The sequence below is a fragment of the Pungitius pungitius genome, chromosome 19 (genome assembly GCF_949316345.1).
Source record: "Pungitius pungitius chromosome 19, fPunPun2.1, whole genome shotgun sequence".
In the NCBI taxonomy this organism is placed as follows: domain Eukaryota; kingdom Metazoa; phylum Chordata; class Actinopteri; order Perciformes; family Gasterosteidae; genus Pungitius; species Pungitius pungitius.
In genome coordinates this window covers 2,043,139-2,061,073 of record NC_084918.1, presented here as the reverse complement: position 1 = coordinate 2,061,073, position 17,935 = coordinate 2,043,139, and the positions used below count along the sequence as shown (strand labels likewise).

At 49.7% G+C, this 17,935-nt stretch overlaps 1 protein-coding gene across 2 annotated transcripts; it reads right to left on the bottom strand.

Annotated features, from left to right (window-relative positions):
• Positions 1 to 398: 398 nt before the first annotated feature.
• On the bottom strand, positions 399 to 17,782 carry LOC119198507 (enhancer of polycomb homolog 1-like). Of its 2 annotated transcripts, XM_037455757.2 has the most exons (15): positions 17,629 to 17,782; positions 16,683 to 16,794; positions 8,756 to 8,915; positions 7,355 to 7,500; positions 6,867 to 7,073; positions 6,577 to 6,725; positions 5,605 to 5,758; positions 4,583 to 4,741; positions 4,324 to 4,413; positions 4,034 to 4,182; positions 3,481 to 3,893; positions 2,078 to 2,214; positions 1,757 to 1,898; positions 1,059 to 1,446; positions 399 to 779 (listed from the first exon to the last, which is right to left on the bottom strand). In XM_037455757.2, the coding sequence occupies exons 3-15, from the start codon at positions 8,853 to 8,855 to the stop codon at positions 707 to 709; spliced, it is 2,307 nt and encodes a 768-aa protein (XP_037311654.2). In that variant the 5' UTR covers positions 8,856 to 8,915; positions 16,683 to 16,794; positions 17,629 to 17,782; the 3' UTR covers positions 399 to 706. The 2 variants fall into 2 exon arrangements, with proteins under 2 accessions (XP_037311654.2, XP_037311652.2); XM_037455755.2 differs by lacking the exons at positions 16,683 to 16,794; positions 17,629 to 17,782 and adding an exon at positions 14,844 to 15,882.
• Positions 17,783 to 17,935: the final 153 nt, after the last annotated feature.

Genomic DNA, 17,935 nt, shown 5'->3' with positions numbered 1-17,935 from the left:
TCCCAGAAAAAGAGGAGCGCCTCTCTTCAAGTGAACCACAGTCACCGGACACCTCTTCATCCTCCTCGTCTGCATCACCATTCATTTTCACGATATTCCATGATCCACAGAGAGAAGCACAGGGACCCAAAACAAACGTGTGTGTGTGTGGGGGGGGGGGGACCTGCTTTGTGTTCACACTATACAAAAATACCCAGGAGTCCGTAGCTACCTAACATTTACTACAGCACAGGAACCAACAAAGGTACAGTGTACAAATTAAAAAACAAAGAAAACCCCAAACAAATTAACTGTAAACACAGCACAATAAATAGATAAAAACAGCAGGCTCCGCACCATGCACATGATGTGATAAAACTCTTCTCTGTACAACTCACACGCGCCACAAGTCACTTGGCTTTCTTTTTTTTTTTCTCCTGTAAGTTGGACTCCCAAGTGCAAAACATCACAAATGGACAGTTCTGTATTCAAGTAATATATATACAAGGGGGGAGGGGTATTACAAATATGTAGTTACTGTACAGTTACTCATTTTGCCATATTCATAATTTACAGGTGTCAATCTTTTACTTAAAAAAAAAAAAAAAAAAAAGCTTTTAAAAAGTATGAGAGATGAGAATCGGCCGTCCTCGTCCTGCTGTCCCTTCTGCATCCCCGATGCTACGATGCACAGCACCTAAAGAGTGGAGCCTTCTCCGCCCTGCTACTACGTCACCTCCATGGCCACTGTGTTGTCCGCTATACTGTTCAGTGCTGGCTTGTCTTCGTCGTGATTATCCCTGTGGAGGGGAGAGAGAGAGAGGAGCGCCAGCGTTAAAGCCACGTTTGTGAAGGAGAACCTTTAGAGCTCCGCCCCAGAGCTCCACCCCCCCCCCCCCCCCCCACCCCGGAAAGGCAATCGGACACAGCTCCAGACACACTGACCATAGCGCCATCATCATCACCTTCTTCTGCGCGTCTCTGGGACGACTGTGGAGGCCTCCGGTTTGCGTCGCCGTGGTTACAGTGGAAATGACTCCCGGTAACCCCAAAACAAATGTCCCCTGTGGGAGCCTCACCGTGAGCCCATGTCCATGGACGACGCTCCGGACACTTTGGGCATCTGCAGGTTGGTGGTGGCCGACAGCTTTAAGGCAGAAGGTGGCACGATGCCGAGGGCGCGGGGGATGTGGCGTCCGCCCGACGGCACGCTCAGACAGATGTTGTTCCCGAGGAGGACCTGAGTGGTGGCGGTGGGGGCGCTGGCGGCGCCGCATCCCAGGAACCCCAGAGCCGCCGCTGCGCTGGGGGTGGAGGCGAGGGAGGCGGGGACGGCGTTGGCGGGCGACGGGGTGGTGGAGTTGGAGGAGGGCTGGAGGGAGGTGGGGGTGTTGGTGGCGTGCGTCGACTGGTTGGTCTGGAGAGCGGCCGCCGTGCCGCTGGAGAGATGCAAGCCTTTGAAAACACCTGGTTGGGGGGTACGAAGAATGAACCTCTGGGATTTGAATCCATGCATCTCATCTGTGAGAAGCTCACAGTGAGGCTACACCCACTCCTTTAAAGAGTGTTGGTGGTGATGTTTTAACGTGGTCTCGTTCCCAATTTAGAATTGTTATTGAAAAAGGCTCGAGGGGGGGGGCGGGGGTCCATCAACACTGGTTCCACAGCAAGAAATACGTAGCTATCTGAGGAACGTAATTAACACTCAAAGACCAAAAATATTTTAGAAGACAAAATCCATCGCTCGTTGGCTGTAATCATAACGAGCGGAACTCACCGGCACCGGCCAGGACCCCGTTGACTCCGCCCGCCAGCACCAGCTCCTCTTTGGACTTGAAGGCCAGCAGCTGGTCGGTGGTGATGAGGGCCGAGGCAGCGAACTGGGCGCTGGCCTGGTCCAGCGTCTTAGACGCGAGGGCCTGGACGGAAACCAGACACAGAAATATGTAACATAGAGTCGCTCTGCTCGACGTGCATCAAAACGGCAGAAATCACGGATGAATGGTGGATGAGTACTGTCCCATTGGGTGGACCGACTCGAGGCAGGAACGGGAGATAAGCTCCTCCCACACCAGGGCTTCGCTGCGTGCCCACTGACCTGCGTGCTGGGAGGAGGGGCCGCGGGGGGGATGGCTTGTTGCTGCTGTTGCTGCTGCTGCTGCTGTTGGCTCTGCTGCTGCTTCTGCATCAGCACCAGCTGATCCTGGTGCTGCTGGTACTGCTCTGCCGTCAACACTGTGCACAGGGAGGTCAAGGGTCACCGGTCACGCTTTAATTTGCCACCCCGAGGACCGTTTATCACCAGGGACATTGTGAATGTCAGTTTTATGTTACCAACTATCTATTCCAGTGCTTCAGTGAGCGAGCACACATTAGAGCCCTGAAATGGAAGCAGCCAAATGGTTTTCCTCGTTTTTAGAATAATTCCACTATTGTTACAAACATGAAGAGATTCGAATTCTGTAGGAAACAACAAACACATTCATACACTTTTTCTTCTTTCCAGTATATCATCTGAAATAAGCCTCAAAAAGGGAAAAATCTTTTCTAAAAATTAAAGTTCTCTTCAACGCTTCTTGTAAGGACTGGATGCCTTTGGCAGACCACTAATTGGTGCTTTTTAGGTCCACTGGCAGTGTGTCTAAAATCATCTCCAGCAACAAAAAGATTACACAATATAGAAATTCTTGTTGAATCAGACCGGAGTAAATTTCATCAGATCAGGAAATGATGAGTATAGGTTTGCCTGTTTCCAGCGAGGAAGTTAAGCCGTTTTGTTTGTGCATACGATTCCAAAATTTGTTTTTTCACAATTTCTCTGAGTTGTGATAGAAATATTCACTAAATGACCCTTTCTACAACCACAGAACCACTTCCAACTGACTTCGTGACACGCCTCCCATCACGCAGGCTACTTTCCGTCCCACGCACACCATCCTCTTAATGTTACGGCATTTTCCCAAAACAATATTTGCAAACTAACAGAATAACTAAAAACCAAGCCATCGGACAGGGAGGGGAACACTTCCACCGACACAGAACAGGTGAGCGCATCGGCACGTGCAAAGCAGCCAATTTCAGGGTGAACATTATTTGGTAAACAAAGCTTCACGTCGGGACTAAACGGCGCCCCGATGGAGCGGCGCGGTGTGCGTTAACTTTCTGCTCGCTGAACCGATGACAAAATCCCTCAAGAACAAAGTGGTTGAATCCCTGCTGGCAGGAGCAATTTAAAAATGTCCTAAAATACTAAAACAGTCACACACAGTGTCCCAATACGTGTTGGACAGCACATGAGAAGAAAGTACCTATTTAAAAAAAAAAAAAAGTGTCATAATGATGCTCCGAGCTTACTGTCAGAATCAGGAAACTTTGTAAAATTACAGCTCATTAAAACTTTATTAAATCGGCCCCTTGTGGTGCCAATACTCAATAAAGAAACGGAGCCGACCGCGATGGGACCCGCACGGGGCAGCACGAAGGAGGAGGACGTGGACTCACCGTGGACGGGGGGCGGAGGCGGGCCGGTGCGGTTCTGGGAGCCGGCCCCTCCAGAGAGAGTGCGGGTTAGTCCTGACAGAGTCCGGCTAAAATCCCTAAATTCCCTAAATCCCCTGCGAGACAAGTCTCCCCCCCCCGAGAGGCGATGGGATAGCGTCCGTGGTCTGAAGTGCCTCCAGCGGCAACATTTAATGTTCAAAAGGATCTGGCTGAGGTCCACGGGGGTCGGCGACGCGGAGGAGGGGAGGTGGGCGGGGCGGGCCGGGTCCGAGGTATTGGTTTCTGAGGTACTGGCGTTGGTGCTGCGGAGCGGGGAACGAGGAAGTGGCGACGCGAGCGGCTCGGGCTCCGGGTCCGAGTCCAGACTTTGACAGGCGGCGTCTAGGTCCGTGTGCGCTCTGTCCAACAAGACCCTGAAACCAAAGCAAAGAGCCACCAAGTCCCCACTGGTGAGCATCACAAGGCATAAAGCCATCCCTTACACAACTTAAGAAATCCATTCCCATTCCTTTCGGAAGAATCCAAGCATCACAGATCAAGTCGCTGAACTCACCTGCCCCCCCTGCCCACACGGCGCCGCGCCAAACCTATGCAGCGCCTTGGCACGTTCAGTGAGGTCAGACAGTAGCGGAAGCGCGGGTCTCCGAGCCCACCCTCTGACGGGCCCACCCAGGGCCAGCTGCCACTCTGGTCCGGACGGGACTGGAGGATAAAGCGGAGGGGGGGGGGGTAAAGAGAACAAAGACAGGTATGGGTAAATAGTGATTGCATTGTTTTGGTCAGCAGCGTGTGGACTGGCGGTGGCTATAAATAGAAGCTGGAGAGTCACAGCAGGGCACTCACAGGGTAGTACTGACAGCCGGCCTTCCTCCTGAACGCGTAGCAGCCATCTGGGTCATTCTCCTCTTCTGCCTCGGAGGAGCCTGAATGGATCTGCACAATACACACAGCGGAAACCAATGAGAAAGCTTTGACCACCGCCTTTTGTAACAAAAAAAAAAAAAAAACACGTGTCAAATGTGACAGCTTAGCTGCTTTTATTTCCTGTTCCTGGTTGGTCTGCGTTTAATCTGAAAGCGATCAGAGATGAGAGCCCCGTTACCTGTGAGAAGGGCTCCTCATCCGAGCTGGGGAAATCGTACTGGTTGAGGTCCTTGGGATTGAACACGGAGGGCCCTGAATGCTGAGGCGCCGACAGGGGGGGGATCTTGGGCTTCTTTTCGTATTTCCTCTTGGTTCGCACCGCCTCCATCTTCTCCGGCTGTGAACAGTGGATTGAAACAGGGCTTAGATGTGTGTTCTACACCTCTGCAGCCGCAGGTACAGGTGGAGCCTGCACGCGCCTGTGTAAAGACGACGCATTGACATGCAGATGGCAGCATGTGACAGATGCCGCCGCAGAGCCAGATGGCTGCCCCCACTACCCCCCCCCCCCCCCCTCTTCCTCAATCCACCCCGTGCCACCGCTCCCCCCGACTTCCCCACTGGGATGACCCCTCCCTGTCTGAACAGACTGCAACTCTGCGAGGATTAGTCGGATCCCATTCAGCCCACAGACTCGGGGGGGACAAAGCAAACAGAGAGGCAGGGACCCTCCGGCGCAGAACTGCCGTGTCAAATCCGCGGAAGACGTGAGGGTTGGAGTGACGAGGGGAGGGGCCCGAGTTCGACCAAACAAAAAACAAAAGGGAAAAGTCAACCAGCTGGTAGAGCAAAAGGAAGTGCAAAAAAAATAGGGGAAATGGTTTCCTCCCTGCAGAGGCTGTTGGACGCTGGAGCTGATGAAGTTAAAGAGAAGCGGCGACACACAGTTCACACTACTGCTGTGTGATCAAGTGCTACATTGTCGGCGCATATGGCCACAGCCTCACATTGAATGCTCGGCTTGAAGGAGTCAGCACATACAGCACTGTGCCCGACCGCCTCAATGAGCAGGCTTTTGTCACAGGGAGACTGTCTTCTGGCTGATGGCTTTCACAGAGCCAGTAAGAAACAATACAAGCTTCTCTGGGAGTTAGGATAACCAAACATATGTTACAGGAGGAGTTACATTCATACCAGGTTGCCATTTTACAGGAAGTCTCCATTCAGTGCCCCACGTGTGCTAAAAATACAGGGCCTTACCTTCTTGTAGTCCTTCATGTCCATGTGGTCCTGGTGTCTGTACTGGTTGCTGCTGGAGGGGGGGATGATGGGGATGGTGTACACAGGCTTCACCAGAGCTCGCTGTGCTAGCGCCTCGGCCATCACCTCACTGCCGAAGTCGGGCATTCCATTCCTGAGGGACGGAGGAGGGAAGGGTGGAGGAGATGGTGAGCCAACCAGCTTATTCACCCACTGAAGGTATGTCGGGATTCGTTTAAGGTTAAATTGAACCACTTCATTAGAAGCCAGCACTAAACAAAGTGCTTAACAGCCGGGGGCCGACAGAAAGAATAACTTTGTTATGTTGCTTGTACACGCCACGCAGCAGACCTGGGTCACTCCACGCGTTATATCATCAAGTGAACGGTGGTCCGTTCAGACCCGAGGGGGGGTCCAATCTGGGAGTGAACACGGGCGGTGATGCGCAGGCTGAAACCGCGCCGGGACAACCGGAGGAAATTGAAATGTCACTACAAATCAAAACCACTCGGAGAAGGAGACGGGTCCAATTTAAGCTCACACTGACAGCTGCATTCATGAGAAAATTCATTCCACTCGCACATCATGTTCAGACGGATCACAAAGGCTCCACGGGGGAAACAAAAGAACAATTGAGAGGGGCTGGAAGAAGGAAGGGGTAAACACACATCTCAGGGCACTTCTTAAGAGTCAGAGAAAACGGCTCTAGCAGGCGCCGAGAAGTCCATGACTTGATGTGCTCACACTAATAAATAAAACAGGGCGGACTGCATAAAGAAATAAAAACAGCGTAGATGACTGTGGCCCCAATTAACACCTGCAGTGAAGCCTGACCCAACAGAATAGATTTGCTTTCTAGAGATGAACAATTAGTGTTATAGACTGTTCGGAACCCATCCCAGAAATGGCTACTTGTGTAACACGGTAGCTGAAGCAGTGCAGGCAACCTCTCTGTGGGCCAATTGCTCTTACCTCTTCTCCACTATCTCCAGCGTCAGGTGCAGCAGTTCCCGCTTGCTCTTTTCCCGCCTCTTGATCATCTCCAGGATGGTGACGGCTCGGCTCAGGTCCCTGCGCAGCTTCAGCATCTTCTCATACGATGCCTCGTCGTTCTTTCGGTTCTGGAAGTGGAACAGCGAGGATTCACACACGATTCATGTCTGTGCTGAAACGTCAGAGCGCTTAATAGCCCCATGAGATCATGGATCATCAGAGTTGGTGCATGTTGCCTCGGATGGTCATTTGTCCCAACAGACGCCTACCTTCCTGGTCTGCATCTTCTCCGTCCGTCGGCGGAAGGCCACATAAGGGTCGCTGGTGCTGGAGCCGTCCCTCTTCTCCTGCTTGACGTTGGGGATGAGGCAGCCGGCCTTGCTGACTTTCCTCTTGCGGCTCCAGTAGTCAAACACCTCCTTGATCAGCTCGTCGTCGTCCTTCAGCAGCAGTTTGGCCTCTTGCAGGGTGACGAGCTGCCGTGGACAGTCGGTGCAGAGGTCAGAGCGCCGGCGATGAACAAAAAAACGGTAGATAATGCTACATAAAGCAGCATGTTAACCCCCACGCTGCCTTCCCGCACACGTAAATAACTCATGGTTCTTGGTTTAACGGTTGCCAAGATTTTGTCAGTCAGAGATGAAAAGGAAACTAGAAAAAAGCAGCTTTCCTAGACGACTGGTATAGAAAAATAGTGTTTCCCACAGGAAGGGCGGCACGCGTGTGTTGTGCAGAGACCACGCAGATCGACAAGTACCTGCTGTCCGCTGCCCTTCTCCAGTCGGTCGATCATTTCTTCAAACTGCAGGGCCGTGATTTCCATCTTCTTCTTCAGCTTATTCACAAACGTCTCGTCCTCGGAATCCAGGTCGTAGTCCGGCTGCTCCGTGTCCAGGCTGAAAGCTGAGAGACGGAGCAGAGTGGGTCACTTCACTCAAAAGGCATCGCTTCAGTTTAGGCTGCTGGAGCCGGATGCTCAAACTCATTTAATAGAGAGTCTTATTCAACATATTTTAAAAACAGATAATAAGATAATGAACGGTTTTTAACTAAATCTGGACCATGTGTTGATTTAGATGCGTCAGTAGTAAATGAAAACAAGATCAAATGTGATCCACCACAGTGAAAAAGTCATGGTTGCACAATGCTGAGTCATTAGTATTTGCCGGTGATGCATTCCTAGCAGGGTGGAAACACAAGCCATGGGGTATGAAATCAAGAAGCTCTAAAAATAAACAACATTACTTCATGACGGAGCAGAATGCTGGTTTTTGGTTCCATGCCGCCCATGACTCCACGAAGCAGTGCTGCAGGACAGACGTTGGCATCCAGGCTGGGAACTTAACCAACCACTTAGTACACACTGCCTGTGGCTCACTTCTGGCCACGATCCCAAGCTAAGGCCTGGAACCTATTAGTCTAGCAAAATGCAGGAAGTGGCAGTCTGTCGCAATCCTACTGGGACCAATGTACAAAATGAATGTTAAAAAAAAGCACACGCGTTTACTGCGGAGTCTCTATCGAAGCTGCAATGTGAATCAGGCATCTACCTGTCAAAGTATGCAGCATTCCTTCTCACAGCCCCATAGTTCAAATGTTTCATCATTCAAACACCGAATGACTGCACTACACAGCAAACACTCTCCTCCACATGAAGGAAAAAAAAAAAAAAAAAAAAACCCACAGCGCTTCCACCTGTGCAGCACAGACCTTTCATCTCACAATATGCCAAATGTCATTTTGAATGGAGCACAGCAACTTTCATCCGAAACCAGCGGCCTACTGACCCTTCATTTGTATCACCCACGCATTCAGACCTTCCTTCTGATTTCACACATGTAGAAAGCCTCGGGGGGACAACAACGATCTCAATGTGACGCACGGCGCGTGTCAGCACAAACATACGGACGGGCCTTTCCCATTGCATCCATCCATCAGCTCATGACTTGACCCGAGGGCTGCGTACTTCAGTCATCCTGGCCTGACAATCACAACAACAACAACCACCACCACCAAACACACCCCAAAATCCCAAACTCATGCACGCAAAGCTCCCACTCACTACGAGCGGCGCCCGGGGCTTCAGAGCGCCGACAACAGCGCTACGCGTTCGCAGACGCACTAATGCAGCCGAGAGGATGATCCGTGTGCTACTCACGCTGTATGTGAATAAGCTGCTTTGGCATCTTGAACTCCCCGGGGTAGAGGGACTCGTAGTGCGTGATGTTGCGCTCCGCCTCGGGGACGGGGATGACCATGCTGTCCCGCTTCTCGCCGTACACCTGCTGCGCAGAGATGGCGCGCTGGAGATGGTGCTCCTGAGAGGAGAGAAAGAAGAACAGCTGGTTACAAAAACACCGCCTGCAGGTTAGGGAGCTCTGCAGGCTCAGCCGTGTGCTGATCCGCTTCTCCCAGACGCCCACAAGTGGAACCATTAGATGTTTTTCCATTCATAATCACTATTACATGCATATGCATCCACTTATAAAACGAGCATGATTGATAGTTGAGAGAATACATCCAATTCTCTAGGAGTGCATTATAGATGCACCTTTAAGAGCGGACCAACAGCCCAAAAAAACGGCAGATACTCAAAGTTACAGACGTGGGATTGTTTTACAGTCTTCTTTTAGTGTGCAACACCATCACAGCTGTTGACGATGTACCTCAAGAGAAATGAGTCGCAGGTGGAAGAGCGCTGAAGGATGTTTGGTCACATCAGAGTACACAGACGTGGGATTCAGTCAGAGTGGTAGTATTTCAAGGCATGCAGTGTCTGGAGAAGACATCATTTTGAGCCCAGCACAGATGTCCCACTGTACCAACAGTGACTCACTGTTTTCATTCGCTGCGTCTCCCAGTGAGAGCAAAGTCACACCGAGTCATCGAAGCAGATACGATACCTGCAAATGTCTGCATTCTGGAACTTTAAGTTAAACTCTAAAATTGTCGGCCCAAGGCAGGATGTTGGTAAATGAGTCACCGTTTGACTGTTGAACTCCCATTCGCCCTAAAGAATGAGCGGCTGAGACCAATCCCACATCTGCATGAATCCTGTCCTGTGTAGAACATAACCGACAGACATCTGTATTGTGGCACGGAACAAATGTAAGCGTGAACGTACTTTACGCTCTGGCAACATCTGCATCGTAAACATTGCACCTCATTTTAGATGTAGTGAACCAGCCTCTCTTCTGCAGCAGATGGTGAATTAACACAAACTGACCGAGGAAAGTATTTTAAACAACATAATTTCTTTATTCTTCTTCACGTCTAAAGTTTCTAGGGTTGGATTTGAACATCGGGGTCAGTGTTCAAGAGCAAAGCAGTGTTGGCTGGCAAAGGTGACCATTGAGCCAACCGCGTAGGTGTTAGGGTTGGGTACTGAGAACCGGTACCAATATAGCACCGGTTCCTACACGAGCATTTACACACACTGATGACACCGCTGTAGCTACACGGTTTGCCATTAAGGCGCATCGAGCTGCGGATCACACGCGACTCCATTTCCGCACGTGAATGACGGCAGATTGTTTGATTTTTTTTTTTTGTCTTTATTTTTGGCAGCAAAGCGTTGACTAAACGTAGAAATAATACATTCTATCACACGGGAGATAAACAACATGCTCTCGTGCTTAATGCAGCGCTTCTGTATTAAACCTGCTGCATTCATGACGTCAATACATGGAGTCAATCCAACATAAATGCTCTTCAATATGTTACATCTCTTTAGTTTCTGCACAATGAGCATGAATCTAAAAGTAAATGATTAATATTCTAAATAATAATTCCAATTAAATTATATATACACTTCAAGCTCTTATAGTGGGGAAACACCAAGTTACTAAACTGTAAACAGTTAATACATTGTTCATAGATTGAAGTAAAAAAATTCAAAGCCGTAGTTTGAACCCAAGTGTTGATTTCTTTATATTTACAGTATTGTTTGAACAGTTAAATCGATTGTTCAATTTTAAGAAAAAATGTTTATTATAGTTTTGTCTGTTTTTAGTATCAATTTAGGCACCGGTATTATTTTAAAAGCACCGGAAAAAACAAAAACAACACCCACCCGTAGTAGGTGTACGGCTGAGTTGGGGCCTTGTGTGAGAGACCCGGCTCTACGCGGAGCACCAGGAGAACCATGTCAGAGGCACGAAGGCACACAGCGTGTGGCCAGAGCTAAACCTTCCACCCCTGGTAAGCTCATCAACACGCCGTTCTCTACAACGGACACAAAGGACGGCTTATTGTCGGCTCTGCTGTCAGGTTACCCTGAAAGTGATCGCTCGAGAGGCTTGAGGCCACATCCGTCCCCTGCCGCAAGCTTATTGGTGGTTCTGAAGTAATTTGGGGATGTGAACTTACACGCACCACTGCCAAATTGCCTTCTAGTCACAAATCCCCGAAGAGGGAATTAAACCACGGCTGAATTTGTCACACGAGCAAATCACAGGTGTCGGGAGGAAAAATAAAAGTGCCGTTCGGCTTTCGAGAGAGAGAGAGAGAGAGGCAGAGAGAGAGAGGCAGAGAGAGAGAGAAAGAGAGAGAGAGAGGCAGAGAGAGAGAGAGAGAGGCAGAGAGAGAGAGAGAGAGGCAGAGAGAGAGAAAGAGAGAGAGAGAGAGAGGCAGAGAGAGAGAAAGAGAGAGAGAGAGAGAGGCAGAGAGAGAGAAAGAGGCAGGAGAAAGAGAGAGGCAGAGAGAGAGGCAGAGAGAGAGAGAGAGAGAGGCAGAGGGTGCAGACAGTCCGGACAAGCGCGATGAAACTTTGCCGCGGCGTTATTCACCGCCCACAAACACGTGCAATGAGCCGCTAGATTGTCGTGTGATCCGACGTTCAACAACCCGTAGCCACTCAAAACCGGTCGGTCTGAAACCGCAGAAGTTGTGGTTTCTGGGAACTCCGCAGAACGCCGTTACTCTTCGCTTTAAGTGCTGCAACATGAAACACTGAACACACTGTTGACTTTTACAGCGGAGAATAAAAAAATCTATTCATGTGAAGCTCCTGCCAGTCTTTGCCGACGGTTGACAACAAAAGCGAGTCGTGTCTTGAAATAGAGACCGTAAACCTGACATTTTGGTTGTGATTTTAAAGATTGCTGTGTGTACAGCTAAACAACAGCTCTGATTATGCTTGATGACATTGTGCTTGAACAATGCAACCGTTCACACTTAAACTCTATTCTGCATCCAATCAGCCAAACGTTAAACTTTGGGTGGGATAACCAGAGCCTCCAGAGGAAAGAACAGATGTCCTAAAGTTCAAACATAGAATACGTTTTTCCTCTAAACCGCCATGAATCTTCTCCTCGCCATTACCCCGCTCTCAGCCACCTGGCACAGCCATGTGGCCGGTCTCCGGTGACAGACCTCGTGTAAACTCTCTGAACCGGCGCTTAACCAGCACGCCGTCGGATCCTGTCCCCCCCCCCCCCCTCCCCACCCCCCGAGTGACTTGTCAAAAGGAGCCCTCTGTGACCCGCTGATGAACCCGCAGCTTTGCGAGCTGAAGGAGCTGCATCAAGAATGAGCGGGAAGAACCAATTAAACCCGAGCTGGCGTCGCCTGTCGAGGATATCCAGCCGGGCCGACCGCAGCGGGCTCCACTGAGCCGTCTCAGACAAGAGATATCCTGATCTTATGCAGCCTTGATCCTCACAACCGGAGGTTCACAACCTGGGATTTCCTCTGCCGAAGAAAATTGGGCGAGGGGATGAAGTGCTTTCTAGAACGGCACATGGGAAAAGTAGACTAGGTATTTATTTGGACTCTGTTGCAACTGTGTTTTAATCTAAATTTAAAGCTCACATTTCACAACAGGAGGTTCGTATCTGGCCTATTTCTGAACGTTGGTCCACGCTGGTGAAAGTGCTGCTTTCTGCCGATGGAAAGACACACAAATGAAAAGCTATCTTCCCCCCCCCCCCCCGCACGCGTTCCCTCCCATTAAATGTTCCCAGAAAAATAAAAGAAATAGACGACTTCAACAAAAGTTGCCATGGAAACAAAAGTGTGGCCTCCAGCCGGTGTTTTCAGCTCACGGCTACCAGAGGAAGGGGAGGGGGGGGCAATCTGCTAAGTGAATCAGGGCGCACACCCCCATCCAATAAAGAGCACAGAAATATATGCACTGAAAAATAAACGTGGCCTCTAATGAACCACCAGAATGATACGATCCCAGAAGCAACGCATGTAACGCGGTGGTTGTGGCAGGAGAGCTATACTGCTCTAATGAGGGCGTGTTGCTTCAAAAGCTCATGTGATAATTGTGGCAACGTCAGTCTACTTATCTAAAGGCACCTGAACCTGCACACGCACTCCCCCCTCATTAGCAGAGAACCCGGCCCGGTGCATAATTGCGAGAACAAGAGCAAAACAGAATTCATCTTTGCACATCCATTATGCAGAGCACGTACTTCTTTATGATCTCCCATGTTTGTTTCTTCCCGCATTGCAAATCACGAGGCCTAAATGAGAGCCATTGTCCATTTGACCCTTGCGAGCGAGATTTGATTAATCTCTGCATCCAACCATCAGTGCAAATGTAACAATCACAGCTTCGCTGATTAGACGACGGGACACGAGCGTTGCTGCAGGCCACCGCCGTGGCCATGGCAGTCATCACGCCGTCAAAGCGCAATACAGCCCTGGAACTTAACATAACAGCCCCGCCTCACACCGGGAAGGCTGTTGAAGGCCATGGGGGAGCAGAGCAGCAGAATTGTTTTATGTGGCGCAGGACACACATTATTAGTGCGTTAAGTGCAGCGCTTAGAGTGTGAATGGTGCACAAATTATGCTTTTCAGTTGATTTATTCCGGTCAGGTTTGAGGCTGTGAATATTGATGAGGCAAAATGGCACTTATTTTAGCGATTTATATTAACCAAAACAAAAGTCCCAACAGTTTCGGCTCCTCGTCACTCCAGATACGTTCTTCGTTTCATCAAACTGCAAAAAACATCTCCCTCGATATGAGCCACGACCCCCCCCTCGTCAACATCATTACGCATGCTTATTTGCTGCTAAAATGGACAATACCACCACCCCCCGGGTCAGCATGTGGTCACACAGCGAGGATCCATTGTTGCCGGCAGGATGTGGGTCAGGGAGCTAAGCTACACACAGCCTTGTAGTAAAACTGTCCCCTTTATCTCTACCGTCACTCTGTTATGTAATGAGGCTCTGTGTGTGTGTGTATACAGTAGGTGAGGGGGGGGGGATTCTGCTGACTCCACAGGGCCTCAGAGTGTATTCCCTATTGTGTGTGCGCGTGTCTGCTGTGGGGATCTCAGCAGGGTAGACAGGCTCTGCTGATGAAGCGCCCTCAAAAGCAACTCAGGTGACAACAAGAGTGAACCCACGTGGTCTGTAGATAATGAGAGTGGCTTCATCCGATCCAGAGCCAACTTCAGTGACGTCACGGCCCGGCGACCGGCACCACGCGAATCGCTTCTACGGTTAAAACGTGAGTGACAACCCGGGATGAGGAAGTTAAACACACACACACAATCATCTAGCCCTTAGTGGCAATCCAAGCATCCATTAGGCGTTAATTATAAACAACGTTACAAGATCAACTACATAACCTACACTGCTGCACGTTCTCATTTATACATAATGTTAAACTCTTTAAAAATGGCCAAAACAATCCAGGTGGCACAGTGACAAGGCAACACCATCATCGCTACGACAAGAGAGGAGGATATGAAAAGTATATATTTTTTTTAAACTGCGAAACTGGCGGCGGCAAGTGCGAACAGTGTGCAGCACACATGGCGGGAGCCGGAGCTGTCAACACGCAACACCTAGCTGTCAAACAGGGCCGGGCGGGGCGACTCGCTGTCTCCCCCTGGCACCAGCTCACAGAAAGTGCACCACGTCCGAGGCCTGTTCCCGCTTGCCTTTTACCAAAGAGAAAGTCAACAAAATGGTGGAACAGATGCAAGTCACGTGACTTCTTTGTGCTTTCGGTGGCGGTTTGTGGCCGAACGACCGGGAACAACGCGTCCCGCGAATTGAATATCGACCCGCCGCCGCCTCGGGACGACCGCCCCGGTGGAGCCGGGCCGTAATACCGGGTATTCGTCGTGATCCGTCGTGTGCGCGAAAAAAAAAAAAAAAAAAAAGCAGATATGGCGGCCATTTTGCCCAAGCTTGCGCAGGCAACATAGCGGCGCCCCCTCGGTGTGAAAACACGGCCGAAGAGATCCGCCATCGGTCGGGCAGCAATGAAAGAACATACCGATTCCTCCTCTTTTTCCATGCCGGTCGGCATCTGCGGCACCGCCCGGTTGATCGAGGCATATTCGTGCAGGTCTGGCAAATCCTCGCAGCGGAAGACGGGCAGGGGCTTACTAGCATCCAGCGCCCGCGCCCGAAACGACAATTTACTCATGTTTTTTTTTTTTTTTTTATATTAAAAGATGCAGCATAAATCTATTCGATCTGCTAGGAATAACAGCCGGTCTGCTTCGAGTTCTCATGGATGAATCTGGCGACGGTCAGCCTGTCGATCGAGGGCAGGCTCACGGGTCCGTAGCAGCGCGCAGAGAGCCGGGGCAGGCCCGTTCTCGGTCGCTCTCCGTCGGTCTCTTTTCTCCGTAGGCTCCGCTGTTCCTCCCCGGTTCAATACGCCATGGCCAACATGGCGGACATTACAAACTCATGCAGCTCTCCGCTCGCTCCGAGCGGCCCAACCCCCTCGATCGCGCGAACAGCCATTCCCACGCAGTTTCGCGCGCGTGCGCGCTCGCGACACCCTTAGGGTAGCGGGTGAGGAGGGAGGGGGTGAGTGAGTGAGAGTACCGGGAAGGGTGCTGATGAAAGGATGCGAACTTCCCAGGCTCGGAATGTTCTCATCTTTTCTTGTGTAATACGAAGGGAGGATGCTGACGAACGGAAACACTTATTAATCTATGTCAAAATAATTAAACAAATCTGTAGCCATGGAAAAAGTAAAAACTGTAGACGTGTGTTGCAGTGACAACGTAGCTCGGGTTTTGGGGTCAAATGGCGTATTAGATATTTGTTTTAACCTTTTAAAAGACGCACCATTTTAAACGTGTGTTGTTTGTTAGAATTATTGCGCAACCAAAAAAGGGGCACCTGTTATGCCTGTCAGATACAATTATTTTGCAAATGGCGCCTCCTTGTGGCGCAATCTCATAAATACTTTGTTCATGCCTTCATGCAGGAGACATGTAAACAATGCAATCCTAACTCTGCTGTCGTCTTTTCGATCAATATACATATACAAAAATATGAATTCATAAACCTCTGTACACACCAAATTTAGTGAAGCTATATGTAATGTTGGCTTATAGAGAATTTAAAGTGAAGTTGATTCTATAAATATTCCTATAGATATTACGAAAATGACACAATTGATAAAACTACAACTGCAAAAAGCTACACAAATCTAGACTGAAAATCCAGAACTTCAACTATTCTTTTACATAGACTGTCTTTAATGACAGTCAAGCACTTTGTACACAACATTACTTTGTTTTCACAATGGCGGGGCGATGGTGGCGCACGGAGTAGCGTGGTGTGCTCGGAGCCGCAAGGTTGGCGATCCAAATCCCGCAACGAAAGATAGGGTAGATCCATGGATTCAAGTAATCTTAAGTAAAGTTTAAGATGTGGCCGAAATGAGTGGCAAGCATAAGCGTAAGGGATGTCCCTCAGGCATATACTGGCCCAAAGACTGAGAGGTACACACATACACACTATGACTAGGCTACGACTGTCGCTTCGGTGGAACAGTTCAGAGCTGCATGCAACCGCTGGAAGCGCAAAGCTTAATTCATTGTTCAAATTCTTAAGTATATTAGTATTCAGACTGTACTCCTAACTTTGTGCACACCAGTCAACACAATGTCCCATGCATACAAGAGCAAAGCACTTTTCACCCAACATGGAAAGTTTGACCTTAAACACCAATTTACTGCATGTGTATTGCGAAATCAGAAGCTTGCAGACCTTTTAGAGATGGGGCTCTGATCTACATGATATGTAAACACTAAAACACTTTATAGTCATATCAAAACCTGAATGAGAACGATAAAGATCTGCGGACCACCTGAAGGCATTGGGGAGAAATCCCGCAGGCATGAGTGCATCACAGAGATGTGGAAGACTGACAGGATCATCATCCATCCGGGAGGCTCACAGCTGCAGACCATAATGGAGACCTGTGAAACAGAGAGTTACCATAAAGAGAGACAAGTAGAACAAACACATGACTGCCAGGCTCTAATCTGTTTAAAACACGTGATTAATGCGATCCATTAGCCAGACCGACGCACAATGTCTAAGCAATTACTGCCACATTATACATTTTCTTCTCTGCTGGGCCTCCATTACACTCCAAAACTGAAATGTGTGGGATCACTGGGCAGAAAATATGGAGCAAGACGACAATTACCTACAAACACACACCCTCGCGAGCATTCTCAACTGCGCACACACAAAAACGCATTGCTTCATTCAATTCAAAACAGACAGTATGGATTACCCCAGGAAGCCATTGCCTTCACGCTGTCTGTAATAGTCCAGATCAAGTTGTGTTGCAACAACATCACAGGGTGCACGTCAATATGTCGATGAGTACAAGGGTGTAAATTTAACAAGAGACGACAGGCAAAAAAAAAAATCCCCCCCCCCTTAAAAAAAAAAAAAGTCAGAAATCGTACTACGATAACGACAACTACCAAAAAGCCTCTGATGGAGATTTCGAAGCGGCTCGTCTCTAGTTTGTATTGCCCTTTCGAGCCCGCAGATCAGAAACAGCTGTTGGCGCTGCACAGGGAGGCTAGCCGACCCAATGCTAACGCTAGCTTAGCACGGCTACCCCGACTGACCCTGCGCCATTCGCCGAGCCCAGGCTAACAGTTTGCGGGCAGCCTGGCATTAGTTTCGTTTGAGCTCGCGACTAACTTGTCCGCCATCGAAAGGCGCCATTCTCCATTCCCGCAAAAGGACAACGGGGGGGGGGGGAACTAGGTCGAGCCCGAGAGGTAACTTACCTGCTACTAGCAAAGCCACAGGAGAGGAGGAGGAGGAGGAGGAGGCTGATGGCAGTCCCTCTTCTGGTTGTCATGCTAGCCCAATGCTAACGCTGGTTAGCTCCCCCCCAGGACGCCTCGGAGGAAGACGATTTAAAATCGTTTAATCTTTGAAAGTGCGGTGAGAGGACGCCGGAAAACAAAAGCCAGGGCGGATAAAGTGCTCTCCCGTCGCTGACGGTAAACTTGGGATAGTTTAGCCAGCGTTACTTCGACCAGTCGGGGGGGTGAAAAAAAAGAAAAGAGCCAAACTGACCACCGAGACACT